General features: G+C 45.5%; 1 protein-coding gene across 2 annotated transcripts in view; it reads left to right on the forward strand.

Annotated features, from left to right (window-relative positions):
- APBA2 (amyloid beta precursor protein binding family A member 2) overlaps nt 1-25,160 on the forward strand; it is a 596,113-nt gene that overhangs the window by 471,605 nt on the left and 99,348 nt on the right. For both annotated transcript variants that reach the window (XM_075345685.1, XM_075345686.1), the window contains one exon: nt 13,244-13,429. In XM_075345685.1, coding sequence (XP_075201800.1) covers nt 13,244-13,429 — 186 coding nt within the window. The remainder of the gene's footprint in view (nt 1-13,243; nt 13,430-25,160) is intronic.

The following is a 25,160-nucleotide window of genomic DNA, read 5'->3' on the forward strand; positions in this document are numbered from 1 at the left end:
GGACTGGCCGCAAAGGAAAAACCTATGCAAAGGATGCGGTGTTTTCACCGCATCCGTTGTATAGCTTGCACAGCCGGATTGAGCCGCAGAGCTCAAGCCGGATGTGTGAAAGTAGCCTAAAGGGTGCTTAGCCTTGTATTTAGCCATAAAATAAATAAATAATTAAAAAAAAATGACGTGAGGTCCCCCCATTTTTTGTAGCCAGCTAGGGTAAAGCAGACGGCTGCAGCCTGCAGACCACCGCTGGCAGCTTCACCTTGGCTGATAATCCAAAACAGTGGGCACCCCACGCTGTTATTTTAAATTATATAAATAATTTAAAACAAAAAACGTGGGGTCCCCCCCATATTGGATCACCAGCCAAGGTAAAGCGGACAGCTGGGGTCTGATATTCTCAGACTAGGGAGGTCCACTGTTATTGGACACTCCCCAGCCTAAAAATAGCAGGCCGCAGCCGCCCCAGAAGTGGCGCATCCATTAGATGCGCCAATCCTGGCGCTTTGCCCCAGCTCATCCCGCGCCCTGGTGCGTTGGCAAACGGGGTAATATATGGGGTTGATGCCAGATGTGTAATGTCACCTGGCATCAAGCCCTGGGGTTGGTGAGGTCAGGCGTCTATCAGATACCCGACATCACCAACCCAGTCAGTAATAATTAAAAAATAGACAACAAAAAAAGTTTTATTTGAAAAAACACTCCCCAAAACATTCCCTCTTTAACCAATTTATTGAAAAGAGAACAATCAATTCCACGTCCGGCGTAATCCAATAAGGGGGGGGGGGGGGCACGGCGATCCATACCATAGTCGCTGTCCCAGTCAATGAAAAACAGAATGTTCCCCATTGGCTGGGAGAGCAATGCAGTGACCTGAGCTAACATCAATAGGTCAGCTCAGGTCACTGCAGGGGATGACGAGCGCTGCCATCAGGAGCATAGATGAGATCATTACCTTCTGTGATCATCTCCTGTACTGCTGACGTCAGCGCTGTCACTGACTTATCGCGAGAGCCCGTGACGTCACCGCTAGTGACAGTCTCGGGCCGCTCGCGAGTCGGCCCTAGACAGCAGTGACAGCGCTGACGTCAGGAGGCAGGAGATCGTCACAGCAGGTAATGATCTCACCTCCTGACAGCAGCGATCGTCATCCCCGCGGCTCCCAGCACTGCAGGATGTCAGTGTCTGCCTGCGCTGCCGCGTGACAGGCTGCTGACACTGCGGGCAGACACTGACACCCTGCAGTGCAAGCAGCCGCGAGGCCGGAGCAGGACACACACTCCACAGACACCTGGAGGTCGCACGGAAGTGCTTCTGTGCGGCGTCCAGGGAGTGTGACGTGTGTTTACTCTGCTCCTCTTCCTGGCATAATGACATCGCTTCCTGCAAAACCGCAGGCAGCGATGGGCATTACCGCAGGTAAATCGCGGCTATTCCGGTGGTATACCGCACATCATTGCTACCTGCGGAATACCCCCGGAATACCCCCGGTACCTGCGGAAATTAATGGACATGCACATTTTCTCAAGAAAGTTTCTCGAGAAAATTTTCTCAAGAAATTTTCTTGAGAAAAATCCGCACAGTGCGCACAGCTATTTTTTTTTCTCATTGAATTTCATGGGAAATGTCTGCACAAAGATTGCAGACATTTCTCAAGAAATTTCCGGGGCAAATCCGCGGGTAAATCCGCGGGAAAAACGGTCTAGTGCGCACATAGCCTTATGGTAGTGTATGATGGATAAGTATCAGCCTGCATTTCTTTGCATTGAGGAGAAGAAATGCGAAATGTTGAGGACCATAGACACAGTGGTCAGCCAAGGAAAGTTAGTGCAGCAAATGATAGACACATCATCTTTACTTCACTTTGAAATTTGGAAGATGCTGAGCAGTGCCATCAGCTCAGACCTTGCAGAAATCAGAGGGATTGAGCTACAACCATGTACTATTTGGAGACATCTGTCCAGAAGTGATCTTAAAGGATTAATTGTGCCTAAAAATCATACCTTTCATATGGAAAAAATGCAAAGCATTCAACTATGCACAAATACTTAGGAGCTGGGGTGCCAAAAAAAGGGTAGCAAGTGCTCTAGAACGATAAGTCAAAGCATAAAATCTTTGGCTGTTAGGGGTACTTTGCACACTACGATATCGCAGGTGCGATGTCGGTGGGGTCAAATCGAAAGTGACGCACATCCGGCATCGCTGTCGATATCGTAGTGTGTAAATCCTTTATGATACGATTAACGAGCGCAAAAGCGTCGTAAACGTATCATCGGTGTAGTGTCCGACATTTCTATAATGTAGCTGCAGCGACGGTACGATGTTGTTCCTCGTTCCCCTGCGGCAGCACACATCGCTGTGTGAGAAGCCGCAGGAGTGAGGAACATCAGCTTACCTGTGTCACCACGGCTCACACTGGCTATGTGGAAGGAAGGAGGTGGGCAGGATGTTTACATCCCGCTCATCTCCGCCCCTCCACTTCTATTGGCCGTTTGCCGTGTGACGTCGCTGTGATGCCGCACAACCCGCCCCCTTAGTAAGGAGGCGGTTCACCGGCCAGAGCGATGTTGCAGGGCAGGTGAGTGCATGTGAATCTGCCATAGCGATAATGTTCGCTACGGCAGCAATCACAAGATATCGCTGCTGCGACGGGGGCGGGTACTATCACGCTCGGCATCGCAAGCATCGGCTTGCGATGTCATAGTGTGCAAAGTACCCCTTAGAGAAGGTTTTCCGGAATGCTGAAGATCAATATAATAACTGTCCACAGGTAACAGTGAAGCATGGTGAAGGTTTCTTGCAAGTTTGGAGCTGTATTTCAGTAAAAGGAGTGTTAAATCTGGTCAGGAATAATGGTTTCCTCAATCCTGAGAAATACAGATAGATGTTTATACATCATGCAATACAATCAGCCAGGCATCTGATTGGCCACAAATTTATTCTGTGTCAGGACTACCACAGACACAGCCTGTGTTATTAAGAACTATTTTCATCATAAAGATGACCTAGGCGTCCTGGAAGTGATGAAATGGCCTTCACAACCGTGATCTCAACATCATTGAGTCTGTCTGTGATAAAAAAACATATGGATTTGTAGAAGTCTCCATCCACAGAATATCTATAATTAGTTATCCAAGATGTTTGGATCAAAATCCCTGCCTAGTTTCTTTAAAAGTGTTGTGCAAGTGTACCTTCAAGAAGTTTGAAAGTATTTTTGAAATAATTCTTGCTTTGTATCATTTTTTCCCACACCTGGCTAAAACTTTTGCACAGTAGTGTATATCTGTGTATGCTTACAATGCTGTCTTATTCTACCAGAGGTTATTAGCGGTAGTTTGGGTGAGAATGTTTAGATCAAATTCCAAACGTCCTTTTATAAGGAATACTGCTGACAATTGTGCTGATGTATGTACGAGGGGCGAACCAAAAGTAATGAAAATCAATAATAAACACAATGAATATATTAAAAAAAAAAATATTTTTCTACATAGTCTTTTAACAAGTCTATAAATTTGGTCCATCTCTTTTCTAAACTTAGAATTCCCTTTGAAAAAAATTCTTGATCTTGACCCTCAAAAAAATCCCCAACAGCGGTTATCATGTCGCTATTGTCATCAAATTTCTTGCTCCGGAGGTGTTCCTTGAGGCAAGGAAAGAGAACGAATTCACTGGGGGCTAGATCTGGCGTATAGGGGGGGTGTTCCACCAATTCAAAGCCCGCTTCTTGAATGGTTGCCATGGCAACTGCAGCTTTGTGAGCCCGCACGTTATCTTGGTGAAACAGCACTCCAGCCCGCAGTTTGCTGCGCCTTTTCTCCTTGATAGCCTCCCTCAATCTTCTGATTTGTTCTGCGTAGTAGGAGCCCGTAATAGTGGCTCCCTTCTCCAAATAGTCCACCATAATGATTCCTTCAGCGTCCCAAAAAACGGATGCCATAACCTTCCCTGCTGAGCTTGACACTTTGAATTTCTTCGGCGTCGGTTCGTCGGCTCGTTTCCATGTCATCGATTGTTGTTTAATTTCAGGATCAAAGTGGAGGATCCAGGTCTCGTCCATGGTCAAAAAACATGACAAAAAATTCTCCTTGTCTGCTTGGAACTTTTCGAGATTTGCTATTGAAATGTCAACTCGTTTCTTCTTTTGCTCGTCGGTTAACATTTTTGACACCCAACGCGTGGAGACCTTTCTCATATGCAATTCTTTTGCAAGGATTCTTTGAATACTGCCATATGAGATCCCTGTGACCTCAGCTGCCTGATAGTCACTCTTCGATCTGCCAATACAACTTCTTCAACTTTTTTCACGTTTTCTTCATTGAGGGACGTGGATGGGCGTCCTTCACAATGTTCATCTTCCGTCGATTTTCTTCCCAGCTTAAATTCCTTGGCCCAGCGTGCAACTGTGGAATATGGAGGAGACGAGTCCCCCAATGTTTCCACCAAGTCGCTGTGTATGCCTTTGGTAGTAATTTTTTTCAAGCAGAGGTATTTGATGACAGTTCTGAGCTTGTTTTTTTCCATCTTGATGTTCACTCCTCGGCAGTTCATATTCAAATGAATGTAGTTCCCGGGAATCGTGGACTATTTAAGTGATTTTTTTTCCCCTGGATTAGTGGGTACTTAAGAGAGAAGAAAACATTTTATTTTAATTTCTGTGTGCAATAGAAATAACCGATTATCATTACTTTTGGATCACCCCTCGTAGAGTATGGAAGTATGTGATGACTGGTAAAATAAAAGGCTTTAGGTAAATATCTATTTCTTTTTTTTGACTTAAGAATTTTATGTTGTGTTAGTCAGACAGCTAAAGTCATCATCACAATGTATAGGCCCTGGACTTTTTTTTTCCCACAAATGTGCATTCAAGCATGTGCATTCATCTTTTAACTGTGATTGGAAATGTCTACATGCATGTCTACATCTCCAATGAAAAGAGGACAGGTCTATTCATTGTAGATTCAAAAAAGGAGAAAAAGACTGGGCACCACTGGTGTGTAAAAACGAGCTTCACACTGGCCTGAAAAAACTCGACCGCAATTGTGGACAAGGGATACCTGCCCCGGAGATGCACACCCTGATCAAGACCGCAGTGGAAAATCCAGGTCCACAAAAGGAGGAAGAAAAAGAGCAGCTACTCACCGGGAGATGAAATCAAGTCTTCTTTATTGTGCAAACATGGGTTACATGTGTGAAGCCCCGTTACATTCAGGTCGCCTAAGGGTCTCCTGGGGCTTCATGTGCTGGTGATCTTCTGGCCACAGGTAGGCCAGGTTAACTTCAATGAGAATCGTGATGCCACTCTCGGTATTTGCGGTCAGTGGGTGACCGCCACTGCAGTTTAGGGAGCACTTGGGGCTGATGGTAGATGCAGTCAGTTGTTGTGGCCTCCCGAGAGTGAGGCTGGCCCCAGGGCCCAGTGTAAGTGTGTAGTACCACAGGTCGCAGAAGAACTCACACACAGGCAGCAATGTCTTTCAGGGTTTTTACTCACTTTTCTGGTGGTAGATGTGAGATACCCGGGCGATGCTATGATGAACCAGGTGGAACCAGGTATCCCTCAGGTTGATCCAGGGGTGAAGGCTGACTTGCCTTCCTAGCCCTTTTTGTTTGGGGTGACTCCTTACTTGTAGTACTGCGGGAATCACCCAGGGAAATCGCAACTGCCATTCTCCCCTTTCTGGCCCGTTTGCTGGCAGCGTGGACCAAGGTTAAGATGGCTCCAGGCTCAATCCTCCTTATGGGCTCCCTCATTGCTGCTGATGCTGCGGACTCTGTGTGGTTCGGTGAGGTACATCCAGCACCCTCACCAGCAGGTTTAGCAGGCCGAGTAGATGGGTTCCTGCTCTAGGGACCTGTTTCCCTGTGCGGGCTTGGTCTACCGGTAGTCTCCTTACTCAGCCACCTCTTCACTAGGTGGTTTTCAGACAGCACCACTGGGTAGCCACTCTCCCACACCAGCAGCCACTACAGGTGCAGTGTCTGACAGTGTCCTGCTCCTTCTGCTCTACACCTCAGACGCGGCTGCTCCACTCCTACGCCTCTGACTTCCACTGCACAATCTGTAGTTTCCAGTCCCACTACCCACCACTAGCTGGGATGCGAGGGCCACGCCCCCTCCCTGGGTCTGCCCAGGGGTCCCCTCTAAACTGTGTGTGTCCTGGTTACTAAGTGTCTGTGTGTCCACACCCTAGTCAGCCTTTGGGATTACCTGTTTTGTACTCAGTCTGAGTGCAGTACTCAGTGGTGCCTGACCAGGTCAGGGGCACCACACATGCAGTACCGAGCAGGGGAGCCAAAGCTTTGGACAACGGTAAACCGTTTCGCGCTGATGTAGCTCTTCTACGGGACACCTTCTTTGCTACAAACTTTGCATAAAACAATAGTACAGAAACTTTGCAATAAATCTTATTAAAGAAAAGTGCTTTTTTCCTCCACTTATGAGCCACTTCTTCCTCTCTTCCCTGCATACTGAACTTATCAAACACTCTGCTAGCCAAATTCCACATATATTGAAGTCTATGGTGAGAGGAGTGGGGAGGAAGAGATGGGCAAAATGTGAGGGCAAGCAGACACAGGTCTCTACTATCAAATATATTTTATTTCATTGCTGGATACATAATGGTGCAGCACTTTAATGGCTTCCATGGGGCTGCTGCTTCTCTCTGTGTTCTGCGGAGAAAAGATCGGGAATCCCTGATGTTTGTGACTGCTGTGTATAAAAGACATTATAGCAAGTAGTCTCCTCCCAATAAATCAGAGATGACAGTAAATTGGAAAAAAAAGTTTGCAAAGGGAAAAGTGGTGAAAAATGCAGAATATAAGTCATATAAAGGCCAGAAAGAGTGGTATTCCTCATGCACTCACCAGCTTATTCTGGAACATTACCATAATTGATCTGCACTCTTTCAAATACTGTATACTATCAAGAAGGAGTATAGAACGTGTATGGTATGTATGCAGACAATGTAATGTCTTTCTAGATAGAAGTATTTCCCTCTTCCATTTCTCACCTTCCACAGCTCCATAATGTGCATTGGATAAGTTTCCATTGACAACATATTATAAATTGTCATATTGGCACAGCTTGGTAGCTTCCAGCTCCTACATGTTTGTATAATGTAATTTGTAAGGCTAGTTTCACACTTGCGTTGAACGGCATCCGTTGCATTGTGTTGTGTGATGGATGCAATGGATGTGTTGCATTTAGTGGCACAACGGATCATACAAAACAACGGAATATTTTTTTTTTTTTTCTTCTTTACAGTTTTACCGGCGGCAGACTATTGTGAGAGATCACCTGATCGCTCACAGCAGCCGGTCACCGGGTGATCAGCTGATCACTCACAGCAGCCGGCCGCTGGGTGATCAGCTGATTGTTTGGCCAAGTTGGTTAACTTCAATGAGAATCGTGATGCCACTCTCAGTATTTGCGGTCAGTGGGTGACCGCCACTGCAGTTTAGGGAGCGCTTGGGGCTGATGGTAGATGCAGTCAGTTGTTGTGGCCTCCCGAGAGTGAGGCTGGCCCCAGGGCCCAGTGTAAGTGTGTAGTACCACAGGTCGCAGAAGAACTCACACACAGGCAGCAATGTCTTTCAGGGTTTTTACTCACTTTTCTGGTGGTAGATGTGAGATACCCGGGCGATGCTATGATGAACCAGGTGGAACCAGGTATCCCTCAGGCTGATCCAGGGGTGAAGGCTGACTCGCCTTCCTAGCCCTTTTTGTTTGGGGTGACTCCTTACTTGTAGTACTGCGGGAATCACCCAGGGAAATCGCAACTGCCGTTCTCCCCTTTCTGGCCCGTTTGCTGGCAGCGTGGACCAAGGTTAAGATGGCTCCAGGCTCAATCCTCCTTATGGGCCCCCTCGTTGCTGCTGATGCTGCGGACTCTGTGTGGTTCGGTGAGGTACATCCAGCACCCTCACCAGCAGGTTTGGCAGGCCGAGTAGATGGGTTCCTGCTCTAGGGACCTGTTTCCCTGTGCGGGCTTGGTCTACCAGTAGTCTCCTTACTCAGCCACCTCTTCACTAGGTGGTTTTCAGACAGCACCACTGGGTAGCCGCTCTCCACACCAGCAGCCACTACAGGTGCAGTGTCTGACAGTGTCCTGCTCCTTCTGCTCTACACCTCAGACGCGGCTGCTCCACTCCTACGCCTCTGACTTCCACTGCACAATCTGTAGTTTCCAGTCCCACTACCCACCACTAGCTGGGATGCGAGGGCCACGCCCCCTCCCTGGGTCTGCCCAGGGGTCCCCTCTAAACTGTGTGTGTCCTGGTTACTAAGTGTCTGTGTGTCCACACCCTAGTAAGCCTTTGGGATTACCTGTTTTGTACTCAGTCCGAGTGCAGTACTCAGTGGTGCCTGACCAGGTCAGGGGCGCCACACATGCAGTACCGGGCGGGGGAGCCAAAGCTTTGGACAACGGTAAACCGTTTCGCGCTGATGTAGCTCTTCTACGGGACACCTTCTTTGCTACAAACTTTGCATAAAACAATAGTACAGAAACTTTGCAATAAATCTTATTAAAGAAAAGTGCTTTTTTCCTCCACTTATGAGCCACTTCTTCCTCTCTTCCCTGCATACTGAACTCATCAAACACTCTGCTAGCCAAATTCCACATATATTGAAGTCTATGGTGAGAGGAGTGGGGAGGAAGAGATGGGCAAAATGTGGGGGCAAGCAGACACAGGTCTCTACTATCAAATATATTTTATTTCATTGCTGGATACATAATGGTGCAGCACTTTAATGGCTTCCATGGGGCTGCTTCTTCTCTCTGTGTTCTGCGGAGAAAAGATCGGGAATCCCTGATGTTTGTGACTGCTGTGTATAAAAGACATTATAGCAAGTAGTCTCCTCCCAATAAATCAGAGAGGACAGTAAATTGGAAAAAAAAGAGTTTGCAAAGGTAAAAGTGGTGAAAAATGCACAATATAAGTCATATAAAGGCCAGAAAGAGTGGTATTCCTCATGCACTCACCAGCTTATTCTGGAACATTACCATAATTGATCTGCACTCTTTCAAATACTGTATACTATCAAGAAGGAGTATAGAACGTGTATGGTATGTATGCAGACAATGTAATGTCTTTCTAGATAGAAGTATTTCCCTCTTCCATTTCTCACCTTCCACAGCTCCATAATGTGCATTGGATAAGTTTCCATTGACAACATATTATAAATTGTCATATTGGCACAGCTTGGTAGCTTCCAGCTCCTACATGTTTGTATAATGTAATTTGTAAGGCTAGTTTCACACTTGCGTTGAACGGCATCCGTTGCATTGTGTTGTGTGATGGATGCAATGGATGTGTTGCATTTAGTGGCACAACGGATCATACAAAACAACGGAATCTTTTTTTTTTTTCTTCTTTACAGTTTTACCGGCGGCAGACTATTGTGAGAGATCAGCTGATCGCTCACAGCAGCCGGTCACCGGGTGATCAGCTGATCACTCACAGCAGCCGGCCGCTGGGTGATCAGCTGATTGTTTGGCCACTGAGAATGTGTGAGGGGGGCGGAGTGCAGGGGGTGGAGTGCGGGGTGGATGGAGCCGAGCAGGACCATGGTGCTGAGGACGTCAGTGCAGCGAGGAATGCAAGGCTGGGGACAGGTGAGTGTGAGTGTGTCTGTGTGTGTGTGTGTGTGTCTCTGTGCATGCATGTGTACATGTAGAGTGGAGTGCGGGAGGGGGTGGAGCCGAGTGGGGAAGTGTCAAGTTCCCTGCACACGTAGCCAGGGTAAATATCGGGTAACTAGGCAAAGCACTTTGCTTGGTTACCCGATATTTACCTTGGTTACCAGCGTACACCGCTTAGCGCTGGCTCCTTGCACCCATAGCCAGGGTAAAGATCGGGTAACTAGGCAAAGAGCATTGCTTAGTAACCTGATGTTTACCCTGGTTACGTGTGCAGGGAGCCAGAGAGAGCATGCGCAGAGAAATCCTACGGATTGCACTGCTCAAAAAAACGTTACATACTGCGTTCCTTCTGCCCGGCGGAAGCAACGCAGCGTCGCCCAGTGGAAGCAACGCAGGTACTTTACTCGCAATCCGTCGTCCATACAAGTCTATGGGAAGCAGCGGAATCTGTTAACGGATTCCGCTGTTTTCCAAAACGGCGGATTGCAACTGAAGGAAAACAACGCAAGTGTGAAAGTACCCTAAGACATCTTCTATATTTTAACAGAAACAACCGAAAAAGGGGATATGTGCCGGGACAAAATAAGTCACAGCAATTAATTAAAATGTTAAACTTTATTAGGTACACTTAATTAAAAACAACATGTAAAAATAATGCACGAGATTAAAATTGGTGGGTGATCGATCGTGGGAACCCCATTAATACAACGCATAAAATGCACACTGCAGGTGAAAATTGTAATGGTTAATACTAACATATACACTACAGTTCATTTTGTCTTTTCCATGAAAAATCATACTTTTATTTATTAAATGAGTTGCATAATGATTAGAAAATATAGTACAGACATTGACTTGGTTAGAAATAATGATTTTTACTTGCAATAATAATTTTCTTCTTCAAACTTTGCTTTCATCACAGAATGCTCCTTTGCTGCAATCACAGCTTTACAGACCTTTGGCATTCTAGCTGTTAATTTGCTGAGGTAATCTGGTTGTTCAGTGGGGCCTCCCACATCTCTTCTATTCTGGTTAGAGCCTGTTTGTGCTCTCCTCTGAAGGGAGTAGTACACACCGTTGTAGGAAATCTTTAGTTTCCTGGCAATTTCTCGCATGGAATATCCTTCATTTCTAAGAACAAGAATAGACTGTCGAGTTTCACATGAAAGTTCTCATTTTCTGGCCATTTTGAGAGTTTAATGGAACCAACAAATGTAATGCTCCAGATTCTCAACTAGCTCAAAGGAAGGTCAGTTTTATAGCTTAAAGGATATATGCTACAGCGCTCCGTGGCACTTAGCAAATGCACTGTTGTAGCCAGAAAGGGTGCTCCCTGTACCGTAGGGACAGTAATTAATAAAACAATGATGTAAGTTGCTAAGGGAGACTAGAAAGGGGTTAAAGGGTTAAAAAAACTTGCATGAGAAAACACTGGAGCTTGCCACGTTGCTGAAGGATTCCCGGCATGCATGCTGATTTGAGTCCCAAGGTGCCTGCGCTAATATATGCTCCACTATGTGTGTGGCAACTGTAGGTAAGCGTGGATGCCAGGCAAAATGAGGGAAGATTTGCACCAGCATCGGACGTAAATGGAACAGTGTGCAATATGGATTGACACAGGAATCCAGGAGTCCCGGCTGGTAGCTTCCCTGGTTACCTGGCAGCGCGCATGCAAAGAGCGTGTGATGTCACAGCGATGGGATCAGGCTATGTAGGCTTGTAGGGGCAAAAAATTCCAACGCGTTTTGGAAATGCAGCGGACCTCCTTCGTCAGGGATGCCCCCCTGATGTAACGCTATATTTTTTTATTATTTACCACAGCTACGTCCACCAATAGGGAATGGGTCACATGTTGGGTAGATGTGTGGCTTCTTCATTAAAGTATATAACAGTAGGCTTAACCCTATGTGGACCGCTATGTAAGTTTGTTTTCAAAGGGTGGCATATAATATATATATCTTGCCTATATTAAAGGGTTCTGGATTAAAGTGCAGATGGCTGAGATGTTGGGGTAGAATAAATAGTTGCTTTTAAAATAAAAATCTTTATTGGTTACTAAATAAAAAAGGTGAAGGTTAAAAATTGATAGATGAAAAAAAGAACAGTTTTAAAACCTTCTGTACAAGATTTAATTTTTTTTAAATTTCTTATTAAGAAATTTTTTTATTAAAAATATTTTATTAAAAACTCCCTTCGGAACATAAAAAATTCCTTAGAAATAATAGACATGAAAAATTCAAAGTGTATATAGGTGAATTAAAACGCATTCAATTTTATTTCAGCGTTAAGGCCCCTGGGGAACAGGGTGTCCAAGGAATAAATCCATTTGGATTCAGATCTAGACATCTGTTTGATAAAGTCACTGCCCCTCCAGTTTGGGACCACCATTTCTATCCATTTCTCTTTGGTCAGTTTTATAGCTTCTCTAATCAGCAAAACTGTTTTCAGCTGTGCTAACATACTTGCAGAAGGGTTTTCAATGAATTTCTAAACATCCATTTGCCTTCTAACATAGTTAGCAAACACAATGTACCATTAGAACACTGGAGTGATGGTTGTTTGAAATGGACCTTTATACACCTATGTAGATACTTCATTAAAAACCAGATGTTTGAAGCTAGAATAGTCATTTACCACATTAACAATGTATAGAGTGTATTTCTGTTTCATTTAATGTTGGCTTCATTGAAAAAGATGTGCTTTCCTTTCAAAAAGAAGGAAATAGCTAAGTGACCCTTAACTTTTGAACTGTAGTGTATATTCACCCATATGGGTTCTGTGTCTCCAATTTGTGAATCCATTGCACTTTTTTTGGGCAAGTTTATATCCGCGATGATGTGGTCTGTACCATTAACCTTCAAAATGTTTTCATCACATCCATGAGCTAGGCCAGAAGTGTCCGGGTATTGGTTTTAAATGAGAGCTGGTGGTGGCATCTTTTGCCGCCTTGATATCATGCACATATAGTCTAATTCTTCATCTCAGCTCCCTTGTAGTGATGCCTACATAGATCATTTTGTAGTGGTATGTAGCATAATAAATGACCGCGTTCGTACAGCAATTAATTGAATATGTGATCTTATATGTGATTGTACCCAAAGAATCTTGAACGTCAAACGCATCGATCATGTTTGGACAAGAGATACATCATCTACATGGGGAACGGCCCTATCTTTGGCCACGAGACCCAATGATCTGTGTAGGCTTAAACGCTTGGTGATTGTGGTGCTGTGAACTAGAAAGTTACAAAGGTTTCTAGACCTTCTAAATGACATAGAGGCACAACTAAAAAGATGGTTATGCAAGGATCTCACAAGGATCGGTGAGTGTTTAAGAAGACTATCTCATACCTGATCATGATGAGAATGGAAATTGCAGACAAATCTGACTTTATGCAAATCATTCTGTTTCCTATTAGTGACAAAGAGGCCTGTTTATTTGTTTTTTTCTAGCTCTGATTTTGGCTTGTTCAATACATTGTGTGCTGTATTCATTTAACATCATATTATAAATTGTGTGATGTTGGTATAGCCTGGAAGCTTACAGCTTTTGCATGTTTGTATAATGTAGTTTCTAACACATTTTCTATATTTTTTATATAACAGGAAACAATGATGGACCATGCACTAAGGACAATTTCCTACATTGCTGACATTGGAAATATTGTTGTCTTGATGGCTCGACGTCGTATGCCAAGATCTGCATCCCAAGATTGTATAGAAACTACTCCAGGTGCTCAGGAAGGAAAGAAGCAGTACAAGATGATCTGTCATGTGTTTGAGTCCGAAGACGTAAGTTATCAATTCTGTTTACAAGCACACAGCGTATTTATTAAAAGGAACGTGAAATATTTAATTCATGTTTATATTTGTTATCATTTTTATGAATTGTGTGCACAAGTGATATCTTATGGAGTATAGTATGTGACAGCATCTGCTGAAATATTATGAAACTACTAACAAAAAAGAACACCTGTATAACTATTCCCTTATATAATTATTAGTCTTTTTCAGCCAAGCACAACATTGTGGTTTGTCATGTCTGAAAAAGACAAACACTACCAGGATGAAGCCATATAGTGTTCACAGTGACTCTGTCAGCTTCTTTCAAGTTAATGGCACCATTAGGTTGTAAGGGGGTGGCCAGTAGGAAACATCCATATTCTATGCTCTGCAACATTAGCAGTCTTGCATCACCCTCTGCCAGTAAACCAGAGAAGAGATGAACCAGTTAGTAAGGAGTATGTTTCCTTGAAGGAAGGATTAGCAGAGTGTACCCTGGCAACTGACAACTTTGGCGTGGAATAAATTGTAAAATATAAAAGCCAGAACAAGCAGTAGGGAGGAGAACTTGGCATCAATACTACCTGGGGAAAGGGCAAACAGAACCGGCCTATGTCGTCTTCAGTGGAAGCATCTAGAAATGTGCTGAACCCAAAGAAAGCATAAGTTCCACAGTCGTCCGAAGTACCAGAAAATCAAATATCCCATTTTATCATTGAGGAACCCGAAGACCAAATATTCCATTTCATCATTGAGGACCCCGAAGATACCCCATTCCATCATTGAGGAAACCAAAAACCAAACATCAAATATTGAAAGAGGAAAGAGGATCAGACTATGAAGTCAAGTACCAAAGTCAGAATACCGAATACCTGAGATGGAAGGACATCTTGTCGAGGGCAACCTCCAAGTGAGACAGGCTGTCATTTCCCCCTCAGTCGTACGGTACCGAGAGACTATTTACCTGGTGGACTAGTGAGTGAAGATTTGTGATATAACTGAGTTAGTGTGACTATAAGTAGGGTGACACTGACCTTTCCCCTCCAATGGAAAGATCGGGATTGAGATAGACATAGAGAATTTGCTTCTTATAATTGTACAGTGATTTTGGTTGAAATAATTTTTATTAAAGAATTTTCATACAAACAATGAAAGCAAAACTAAACAAACAGTAACATTATACAGGATACTCAATACATAGCAATATATGTAGACATGTAGACACAGTTTATTGGGGAGGAGAAGAAAAGAGGCAAGGGAGTGGGAAAGGATAAGAAACAATGGAGACCTTTTATTACAATTCAAGTATATATACATAAAGAAGATAAAATGCTAAATATAAAAAAGTCAAGTTCCAGGTAAACAAGTCTCAATTTTCAAGGACTGTGAAGTCTAAATCAGATATTAAGCACTAGAGATGAGCGATGTTCAAGGTTCGAGGTTCGCCAATTTCATGTTCGAGTGATTTTGGGAGGTGCTCGAGCTCGAACTCGAGCCTTTTGCTAAAAGCTCGACAGTTAGAGTTACGTTCGAGAATGGTTCGATCAACAAAAAGCCTAGCTAGTCACTAGCTGGCTTTTCACTGTAATAGCGTGAGTCACTGTGAATCACGCTATTACCAAATTTCAGCGTATAGTGTGCGGGGGGGACGGGGTTTAGATCTGTGCTGCTGCTGAGTGCTGAGATAATGCTGATCGCCGTTTTTTGTTTTTTTCCCTAACCGCGCGTGCAGTGGGGTAGGCCAGGATGTCAGCCAATCACAGACACACACACAGCTAAGTGGATTTTTGCCAGACAAGCAAGGGCATGTGTCATAGGCTGTGCATGTCACATGTCCTTGCCTTATAAGATCCGGTCATTTTCCCCGTCGCCACCATTATCTGTCTTCTGCGTATGGGTGACAGTCACCGCTCACGCTGCTGCTCCTGCTGTGTGCACTATAGAGATACAGTGCAATCTACACAGCGCTTTAGGGATTAGGGACTACTGGTTATTTCAGCCTTTTTCATGGATGATTTACAGGCGTCCATAGCCATAGCTGCTAGGCAGGTCCGTGCAAATGCTGTGTAGGGCTTTAGATAACAAAATATGCCCACTTGAGCTCAGGCAATTCTTTGCTGCATTTTCTCATTAGCAGGGATAGAAAGTGAGGCTTCCTTTGCTGTCCTGCTACCTACAGCACCCGTGCATTATACCCACCTGCCCATTTTTGCCACACTATTTTATTTTCCCAAAGAGCTGACACTTTTTGTGCCATCCTAAAAGTGTCTGGAATACTAAGTTAGTGTTCCTTTGCTGTCCACTGACCCACAGCACCCATGCATTATACCCACCTGCCCATTTTTGCCACGCTATTTTATTTGCCCAAAGAGCTGACACTTTTTGTTCCATCCTAAAAGTGTCTGTGATACTAAGTTAGTGTTCCTTTGCTGTCCACTGACCCACAGCACCTGTGCATTATACCCACCTGCCCATTTTTGCCACGCTATTTGATTTGCCCAAGGAGCTGACACTTTTGTGCCTCCTAAAAGTGTCTGGAATACTAAGTTACTGTTCCTTTGCTGTCCACTGACCCACAGCACCCCTGCATTCTACCCACCTGCCCATTTTTGCCACGCTATTTTATTTGCCCAAAGAGCTGACACTTTTTCTGCCATCCTAAAAGTGTCTGGAATTCTACTTTAGTGTTCCTTTGCTGGCAATCATGGTACAGCACCTGTGCATGGTGCACTCCTGTCCATTTTTTCTATGCAATTCTAATTGAAAACTGTGCTGCCACTGTTAGGGGCATACTAAAATTGACTGGGATAGTCAGTGTTGGTTCTTCAGCTGTCAATAAAGCTAGACCACCTCTGCATTGTACACCACCTCTCCATTTTTGCTACCACATTTTAAGTGTCCAATCTTGTTGCTAACAAAATGAGTGGCAAAAGGAGAGATTCTGTTGGAAAGGGAAACAGGCGTGTTGGAAAAGGAAAAAAGTTTGTGTCCGTGGTGTAGTTGGGAAAGCTACATTAACATCTGCTGAAGAAAGGCCATCTTCCAGCAAAAGTAAGATGTCTACAACTTTCCGTGGACAATCGGATGTGCTACCTTTTTTACGGAACCAAACAACTGTAGCAAAGGTAGATGATGCACAAAAAAGAAAATGCTAGAATGGATCTCAAGTGCTCCAACAAGTGACATCTCCTCCACCTTAACTTCAACATCCAAAAAACAACAGTCCTCTGAGTTGTCACCCCAATCGCACTTGCTTTCTCCCAGCTCTCAAGTCTCCACCCGCCCTGCAGAGTATGGTGTAACATAGATGGCTGAGTCTGCAGAGCTGTTCAGTCACACTATAGCCTGGGAATCAGAGGTCTGCTCCCAAGCTACAGTGAGTACAGACCAGGAAATTGTCTGCAGTGATGCCCAGAAGCTTTGTGAGTCAGATTCAGGCCCTGATGACCAAGTTTCTGAGCATAATTTAGACCCTCATTCCCAAACTGTAACACCTGTTGGTGGAGACAATGAGGAACATACTGATGACGATGAGACACAGATACCTGATTGGGATGACAACTTAACTATTCTGTCAGGGCAGGAAGAGGTTAGGTATGAGGGCAAAGGGAGTGCAAACACAACGCTTGATGATGAAGTTCTAGATTTCCACTTACTGTCAACCAACAGTCAGGCACTCGAGGAGGTCACCAGAGGCGGTGAAGGAGGATGCGACTGACGACGAAGTTACCTTGCGCTTTCCTGGACAGAGTCTGAGTACTGGAAGCATGTCAACAACTGCATCCTCAGCCACAACTCTGCCTCTGAGGACAAGTCGGGGTGGCTCTGCAGGTCGCATGGGCTCTAAGCCTTGCCTAGCCTGGTCCTTTTTCGACATTCGCAAAGGATCTGCCAAATCATGTGAACTGTAGGATTTGTTGACAATCTATAAGTAGAGGCCAAAACCTCACCAGTTTGACAACTTCTTCCATGAATCGTCACATGAATAACAAGCATAAGTCCGAGTGGGAAGCACACCGTGATACAATGCGGACTAGCGGAGCGAGCCAACCACCGTCTGCCCCTTCAAGTGCATCCGCGCGCTCTTCATCCTCTATGACTGTGGGAACAGCTATCACACATGTTTTTCCAAGCAAACCTTCCACCTCTTTAACCGCAACAGGCAGTTTGTTTGGCAGGTCGTCAGTTGGTTTGGAAGGTGAAACAAATGCTGGTGTACAGCTCTCTCAGACATCAAGAGCACCAACGTTGGATGAAGGCAACATCATGTTTCCGCCTGCACTTTCCTCACAGACCTGCAGTTTTCCAGGGAAACCCTACTCCACACCGTCTCCAAAAACCAGCCAGATCTCGGTCTCTCAGATGTGGACCAATAAAAGGCCATTTCCTCCGAGCCATGACAAAGCTAAGAGGTTGACTTTCACCCTCTGTAAGCTCTTGGCTACCGAAATGCTGCCTTTACGCCTGGTGGATACAGGATTTTCGAGACCTTATGTCAGTCGCAGTGCCCCAGTACCAGATGTCCAGTCGCCACTAATTCTCCAAGAAAGGTGTGCCTGCGCTACACCAGCATGTCGCACAGAACATGACCGCTTCCTTGAGAAACTCAGTGTGCGACAGGGTGCATTTCACCACCGATACTTGGACCAGTAAGCTTAGACAGGGGCATTACATGTTGCTGACTGGGCACTGGGTAACTACGGTGAGAGATGGAGAAGGGTCTGCTGAACAAGTCTTGCCGTCCCGACGACTTGTGCGTCAATCCTCTGTATGTAGAAGTTCCTCCACTGCTTCTGCCTCCTCAACCTCGTCTGGGTCTTCCACCTCTGCCCCAAGCCTGCCTGGTCAGGCCACCCATGTTGTAACTGTGCACACGGAATCCCGCACACCTCCTTACTATGCTGGCAGCAGAGCTCAATGGCATCAGGCGGTCTTTACCTTGAAATGTCTTGGAAATAAGAGTCACACAGCTGAGGAGTTGTGGTCAGCTCTTGCAAGCGAGTTTCGTAAATGGTTGTCTCCATTCAACCTGCAGCCAGGGAAGGCCGTGTGCGACACTGCTGCAAACCTGGGTGCGGACCTTCATCGGGGCAAGGTGACACACGTGCTTTGTATGGCTCACGTGTTGAGCCTTGTTGTCCAACAATTTTTAACCCACTATCCCGGCCTAGATGGGATTCTACACAGGGCACGGTCACTCTCTTCTCACTTCCGCCATTCAACCGCCGCAGCTGACCAACTTGCATTGCTACAGAAGTCTTTCGGCCTGCCGGTTCATCGCCTGAAATGCGATGTGCCAACACGCTGGAATTTGACTCTCCACATGTTGCAGCGACTGTTGCAGCACCGGCGAGCCCTGGTGCAATACGTTATGAGGTATAGCCTGGGCCAACGAGATGCAGAGGTGGGGCAGATCATGCTGCTGGAGTGGTCTCAGATCAAGGACCTATGCACCCTTCTGCACAGGTTCGACATGGCGACGAATATGTTTAGCGCTGACAATGCCATTATCAGCATGACAATTTCAGTCATTTACATGCTGGAGCACATGCTAAACAGTATTCGGAGTCAGGTGGTGGGACAAGAGGAAGGGGAGGAAGTACAGGAGGATTCATATGCGCAAGAGATACCAACATCTACAAGGTCCAGACGTTCTAATCACCAAGGAGGCAGGCATGGGACGGTGTGGGAGAGGGATTAACAAGGGCGCATGTTAGCAGCCAAACTGTTGAGGAAGGTGCAGGAGCCCAGGAAGAAATGGAGGACGAACTCTCGATGGACATGGAAGACGCAGCAGATGAGGGAGACCTTGGTCAAATTTCGGTTGAACGAGGTTGGGGGGACATGTCAGAGGAAGAAAGCATGGTTATCACCTCGCCGCCACAAACACAGCGAGGACTTGGTCTGCATGGATGCGCAAGACACATGAGCACCTTCTTGCTGCACTACCTACAATATGACCCTCGGATTGTCTGAATTAGAAGTTATGATGACTACTGGGTTGCCACACTATTAGATCCCCGGTACAAGTCCAAATTTGGAGAAATAGTTCCAGCCATAGAAAGGGACGCACGTATGCTGGAGTATCAGCATAAGCTGTTACTCAATCTTAGCTCGGTTTTTCCACCAAACACCAGTGGTGCACGGAGTGAATCTCCCAGTTGTAACTGCCAAACATGGGACTGTCTCGTCATTATCAGTCAAACCGTAACAGCAACACCATATCTGGTGCTGGTAATAGCAATTTTATGGAATCGTTTCATAATTTTTTTAGACCATCCAATTCAAGGCCACAAGAGACAAGAAGTCTGACACATAGTCAACGGCTGGAGAGGATGATACAGGAGTATCTCCAAATGAACATCGATGCCATGACTTTGCAACTGGAGCCTTGCTCATTTTGGGCTTCCAATCTTGAAAAATGGCCTGAGCTCGCCACTTACGCCTTGGAGATCTTGTCATGTCCCACAGCCAGCGTTGTCTCGGAACGTGTCTTCAGTGCTGCTGGGTGTAGATAAGCGCACACGTCTGTCCAGTGACAATGTGGACAGACTAACGTTCATCAAGATGAATAAGTCATGGATCCGCAAGGACATTACTACCCCGGTGTCATCCTGGGGACAGTTAAGGCTGGCGTATTTTGGAATGTGCTTGATGCAAATCTACCTGTCAAGTTTGCAACTGGGGCACAAGTGCTGTCATTGAAGGGGTGTCTGTGGGGCCCAATTTTGGAAAAAAGGGAGACTCTGCTTGGAGTCCCCTTGCTGTGTTTGTAAAAACGAGCCAAGATGAACAAGTCATGGTTCAGCAAAGACTTTGCTACCTACCCATGTCTCATCCTGGGGAGAGTAAAGGCTGGCGTATTTTGGAATGTGCTGTGCAGTGTGCAGGATACCCAGTACACTAGACAGCGGGTTAGATCCTCAGTGTGGGGATAGTGGTAGTGGAAGTGCCCGATGCCTGGCACAATGATGCAGTAGGTAGGGTACACAGATGTGTGTGCACTCGCAAGACATACAAAATGACACTCGCATGTCACTCACATCTCACACCAAGATGGTTTCAGGAGCAACAACAGAGCCATACTTCACACGCAGATGTGAGTGAACCCTAAACCACATACTCTTCTACCATATACATTTAGTGACAGACCATTAGAGGGTTGGCAAAAAAAAATAGATAATTGGTAAAAGTACTTTCATCCCTTCTTCCCTTAAATGTAAATCATTCTTTTTAGTTGGACTGTGCATATATTTTACAAAAGAAGAAACCTGGATCAAGAAGCTATTGTACGATGACTTTTCATTTCGATGCTTGAATCATTCACAGAAGTAAAATGCTGCCATTCTCAGATCAGAAGCGTTTCCCTTTTTGGAAAATCAGTAATAGCTAAGGTTCTCCAGCTGCCAAGCTCTGCTTTCTTATACAGGTGACATGAAAGGCCCTTACAATAGAAATTCATGATACAGAAGTGACTTTCGTACATTTCTTTAATGTCTGCTACCTAGACTGACCCAGCGGAGTGCTCTCACCAGAACTTGTGTCAGCTGTAATAAGCTGCTGGGCTCATTCACAGCATGTGGCATAAAAGCCCTGGTTTATCCGGTATAGGATGCAAGGGATTTCAGTATATAAATAATTAAAATCTGGGCACTGAATGTAAAGCCCGCTACACACGCTTCAATATATCTCACAATCCGTTGTTGGGGTCAAGTTGTAAGTGACGCACATCCGGCATCGTTTGTGAGGTATCTGTGTGTGACATCTACATGCGATCAGGATTGAACGCAAAACCGTTGATCGCAAACACATCATATCTTTGTCTAGAATTGAGCGTTTTGTTGCACGAACCTAGTCAATTGTAACGTGTGACATCCCTCATACGATTTTGGTGTCTGATGCTATGTGCGCAGGTGTGGGCTTTTCACCGCAGCTTAAAAAAGGTCCGCTTCAGAGCGCAGCTGAAAAGCTGCGTTCTGAAGCACCTCACAATGTCTGTCATTCACTAATCTCTGTCAGTCGGTCACTATCTCTATCCCTCACTCTCTGTCCATGTCAGTCTATCCCCCTCTCTCATATACTCACCGATCCCCGATCCCCGGCGCTGCACGGCATTCACACTGCTCCGGCGGCTTTTACTGTTTTGAAAAAGCCGGCCGCCCATTAAACAATCTCGTATTCCCTGCTATCCCCGCCCACCGGCACCTATGATTGGTTACAGTGAGACACGCCCACACGCTGAGTGACAGGTGTCACACTGCATCCAATCACAGCAGCCGGTGGGCGTGTCTATACTGTGTAGTGAAATAAATAATTAAATAATTAAAAAAAACGGCGTGCGGTCCCCCCCCAATTTTAAAACCAGCCAGATAAAACCATACGGCTGAAGGCTGGTATTCTCAGGATGGGGAGCTCCACATTATGGGGAGCCCCCCAGCCTAACAATGTCAGCCAACAGCCGCCCAGAATTGCCGCATACATTATATGCGACAGTTCTGGGACTGTACCCGGCTCTTCCCAATTTGCCCTGGTGCGTTGGCAAATCGGGGTAATAAGGAGTTATTGGCAGCCCATAGCTGCCAATAAGTCCTAGATTAATCATGTTCTATGAGACACCTTCCATGATTAATCTGTAAATTACAGTAAATAAACACACACACCCGAAAAAATCATTTATTAGAAATAAAAAACACAAACATATACCCTGGTTAACCACTTTAATCAGCCCCAAAAAGTTCTCCATGTCCGGCGTAATCCAGGATGCTCCAGCGTCGCTTCCAGCGCTGCTGCAAGGAGGTGACCGGAGCTGCAGAAGACACCGCCGCTCCTGTCACCTCCACACAGCAACTGAAGACAGCCGTGCGATCGGCTGAGCTGTCACTAAGGTTACCCGCTGTCACTGGATCCAGCGGTGGCCACGGGTAACCTCAGTGACAGCTCAGCTGATCGCGCTACTCACCTCAGTTGCTGCGTGGAGCTGACCGGAGCGGCGGTGAGTAGCGCGATCAGCTGAGCTGTCACTGAGGTTACCCGCGGCCACCGCTGGATCCAGTGACAGCGGGTAACCTCAGTGACAGCTCAGCTGATCGCGCGGCTGTCTTCATTAGCTGCGTGGAGGTGACAGGAGCGGCTGTGTCTGCTGCAGCTCCGGTCACCTCCATGCAGCAGAGCTGGAAGCGACGCTGGAGCATCCTGGATTACGCCGGACATGGAGGGCTTTTTGGGGCTGATTAAAGTGGTTAACCAGGGTATATGTTTGTGTTTTTTATTTCTAATAAATGATTTTTTCGGGTGTGTGTGTTTATTTACTGTAATTTACAGATTAATCATGGAAGGTTTCTCGGGGAGACGCCTGACATTATTAATCTAGGACTTATTGGCAGCTTTGGGCTGCCAATAACTCCTTATTACCCCGATTTGCCAACGCAACAGGGCAAATTGGGAAGAGTCGGGTACAGTCCCAGAACTGTCGCATCTAATATATGCGGCAATTCTGGGCGGCTGTTGGCTGATATTGTTAGACTGGGGGGCTCCCCATAACGTGGAGCTCCCCATCCTGAGAATACCAGCCTTCAGCCATATGGCTTTATCTGGCTGGTTTTAAAATTGGGGGGGACCGCACGCCGTTTTTTTAAATTATTTATTTCACTGCACAGTATAGACACGCCCACCGGCTGCTGTGATTGGGTGCAGTGTGACACCTGTCACTCAGTGTGGGGGCGTGTCTCACTGCAACCAATCATAGGCACCGGTGGGCGGGGAAAGCAGGGAATACGAGATTGTTTAATGGGCGGCCGGCTTTTTCAAAATAGTAAAAGCCGCCGGAGCAGTGTGAATGCCGTGCAGCGCTGGGGATCGGGGATCAGTGAGTATACGAGAGAGGGCTGCTCAATTCAGTTACTCAGGAGTTTAGCGGTCACCGGTGAGTCCTTCACAGGTGACCGCTAATCAGGGCGCGACACAGACAGAGCCGCAGCATGACAATGAAGTCGGGGGAAGTTCACCCGAGTTCATTCTGACAGTGCGGCTCATTCTGTGTCTGCTGTCATCTGCCATTCAGCTCTGCTACATGGCTGTCTGTGTCTGCTGTCATCTGCCATTCAGCTCTGCTACATGGCTGTCTGTGTCTGCTGTCAGCGGCCATGTAGCAGAGCTGAATGGCAGATGACATAGTAAAAACGCATCCCTACACATTACACACGCTTGTCAAGTCAATAAATAAAAAAAAAAAAGGTGCCCAATGCATACGTCACAGAACACATGATCTAAAGTATCGCACATAAAATTCATCAATTTAACATAGACTACTAACGCTCGTGTGACAGCAAATGAACGACCTACGTGCAATCTCATAAGATCCCGTATGCAACCTGGGCGTGTCACATCACAAATGCGATTGTACAACTAATTGCAACGTGTAAAGCTGGCTTTAGAGAGTGAGCCAAAAATTGCACTCCGATTCTGTTAAAACTTCTGCTGGCTGCATTGTCTTATTGAGGCTTTCCGTATGATGTCGCTGTCTCCTGAGTCGCTGTTATGCAGGTTTGAACACGTATCAGTTCATTTGTGACCACTGTGCGACTATGGCAGCCCCACTTGTTCCTGCACAAATGAAAAGCAGCATGCAGTAATTGTTTTTTTGTGTTATGGTGCAGAGATTTAGTGAAAATGTTGGCCACAATATGGAGAAAGTAGTTTGTTGCAAAGTGGGTATGAATGGATAGAAAAGTTCAATGAAGGTCCATGAGTATAAGCCATGAAGAAAGAGCTGGACGCCCGTCACATCCATGACTGATCACAACACTGAGTATCCTCCCAGTATCCATGATCTGGCACCAGTTTGGTTCCCTGAAAGAAGCATTACAAGGATGAAAACTCACATATAATGAAGCGCTGAAGACAGTTGGGCATTTGTGGCTCATAGCTCAGCCTTTTTTTTAGTGAGGAATAGGAATGCTTGACAGGTGGACAAAGTGTATTCAAAAGTATGGAGTACCGTAGTTTTTGCTTTGTTAAACGCACCTGATTATTAGACGCAGCAAGGATTTAGAGGAGGAAAATAAGAAAAAAATATTTTGAGCCAACTATTGTGCTTATCTAGTGTAGGTAAGGGATCTACAGTAGGTTGAAAACTCGTAATATTGAGATCAAGTAATACGAGCACTCACAAAATTGTGAAAATAATTGCTTTTTATTAAACAATGTGGGGAATCCAGTTATGGTTGAAAACATTTCGGTCTTAATACAGACCTTCGTCAGTGCAATGGGCGTTCCTGTCAGTGGCGGATACCGCTGTGATTCCTCCACGCCAACAATAGATGCAGTGTCAGATGCAGCAGCACCTTAAACTGACGAAGTTCTGAAAACATTTTCAACCATAACTGGATTCACTGCATTGTTTAAAAAAAAGTAAATATTGTGCTAAAACATTTAATAAAATAACAAAATATTATTTTAACAATGTAGACTAAACAGCAGTTATCAGCAGCATTGTAAGTAACATGAACCATGTATGTGAATAACATGAGGAGAATCTTTGATCTTCAGGTATGCCCATTGGCACTGTATATTCTGAGGGATGATAGAGGTTGTAGTTATATTGCACCTCCCAGGTCGGCCCTGAGATCCCCTTCAGTGTCTTTTCTCACCTAGTTTACAGAGTAGATCTTTATTAAAACCCACACGATCCTTCGTAGCAAGGACACAATCCTGTCACTGATTGGTGGAGAGGGGGCGACCC

Source organism: Anomaloglossus baeobatrachus, chromosome 4 (genome assembly GCF_048569485.1).
Source record: "Anomaloglossus baeobatrachus isolate aAnoBae1 chromosome 4, aAnoBae1.hap1, whole genome shotgun sequence".
Classification (NCBI taxonomy): Eukaryota; Metazoa; Chordata; class Amphibia; order Anura; family Aromobatidae; genus Anomaloglossus; species Anomaloglossus baeobatrachus.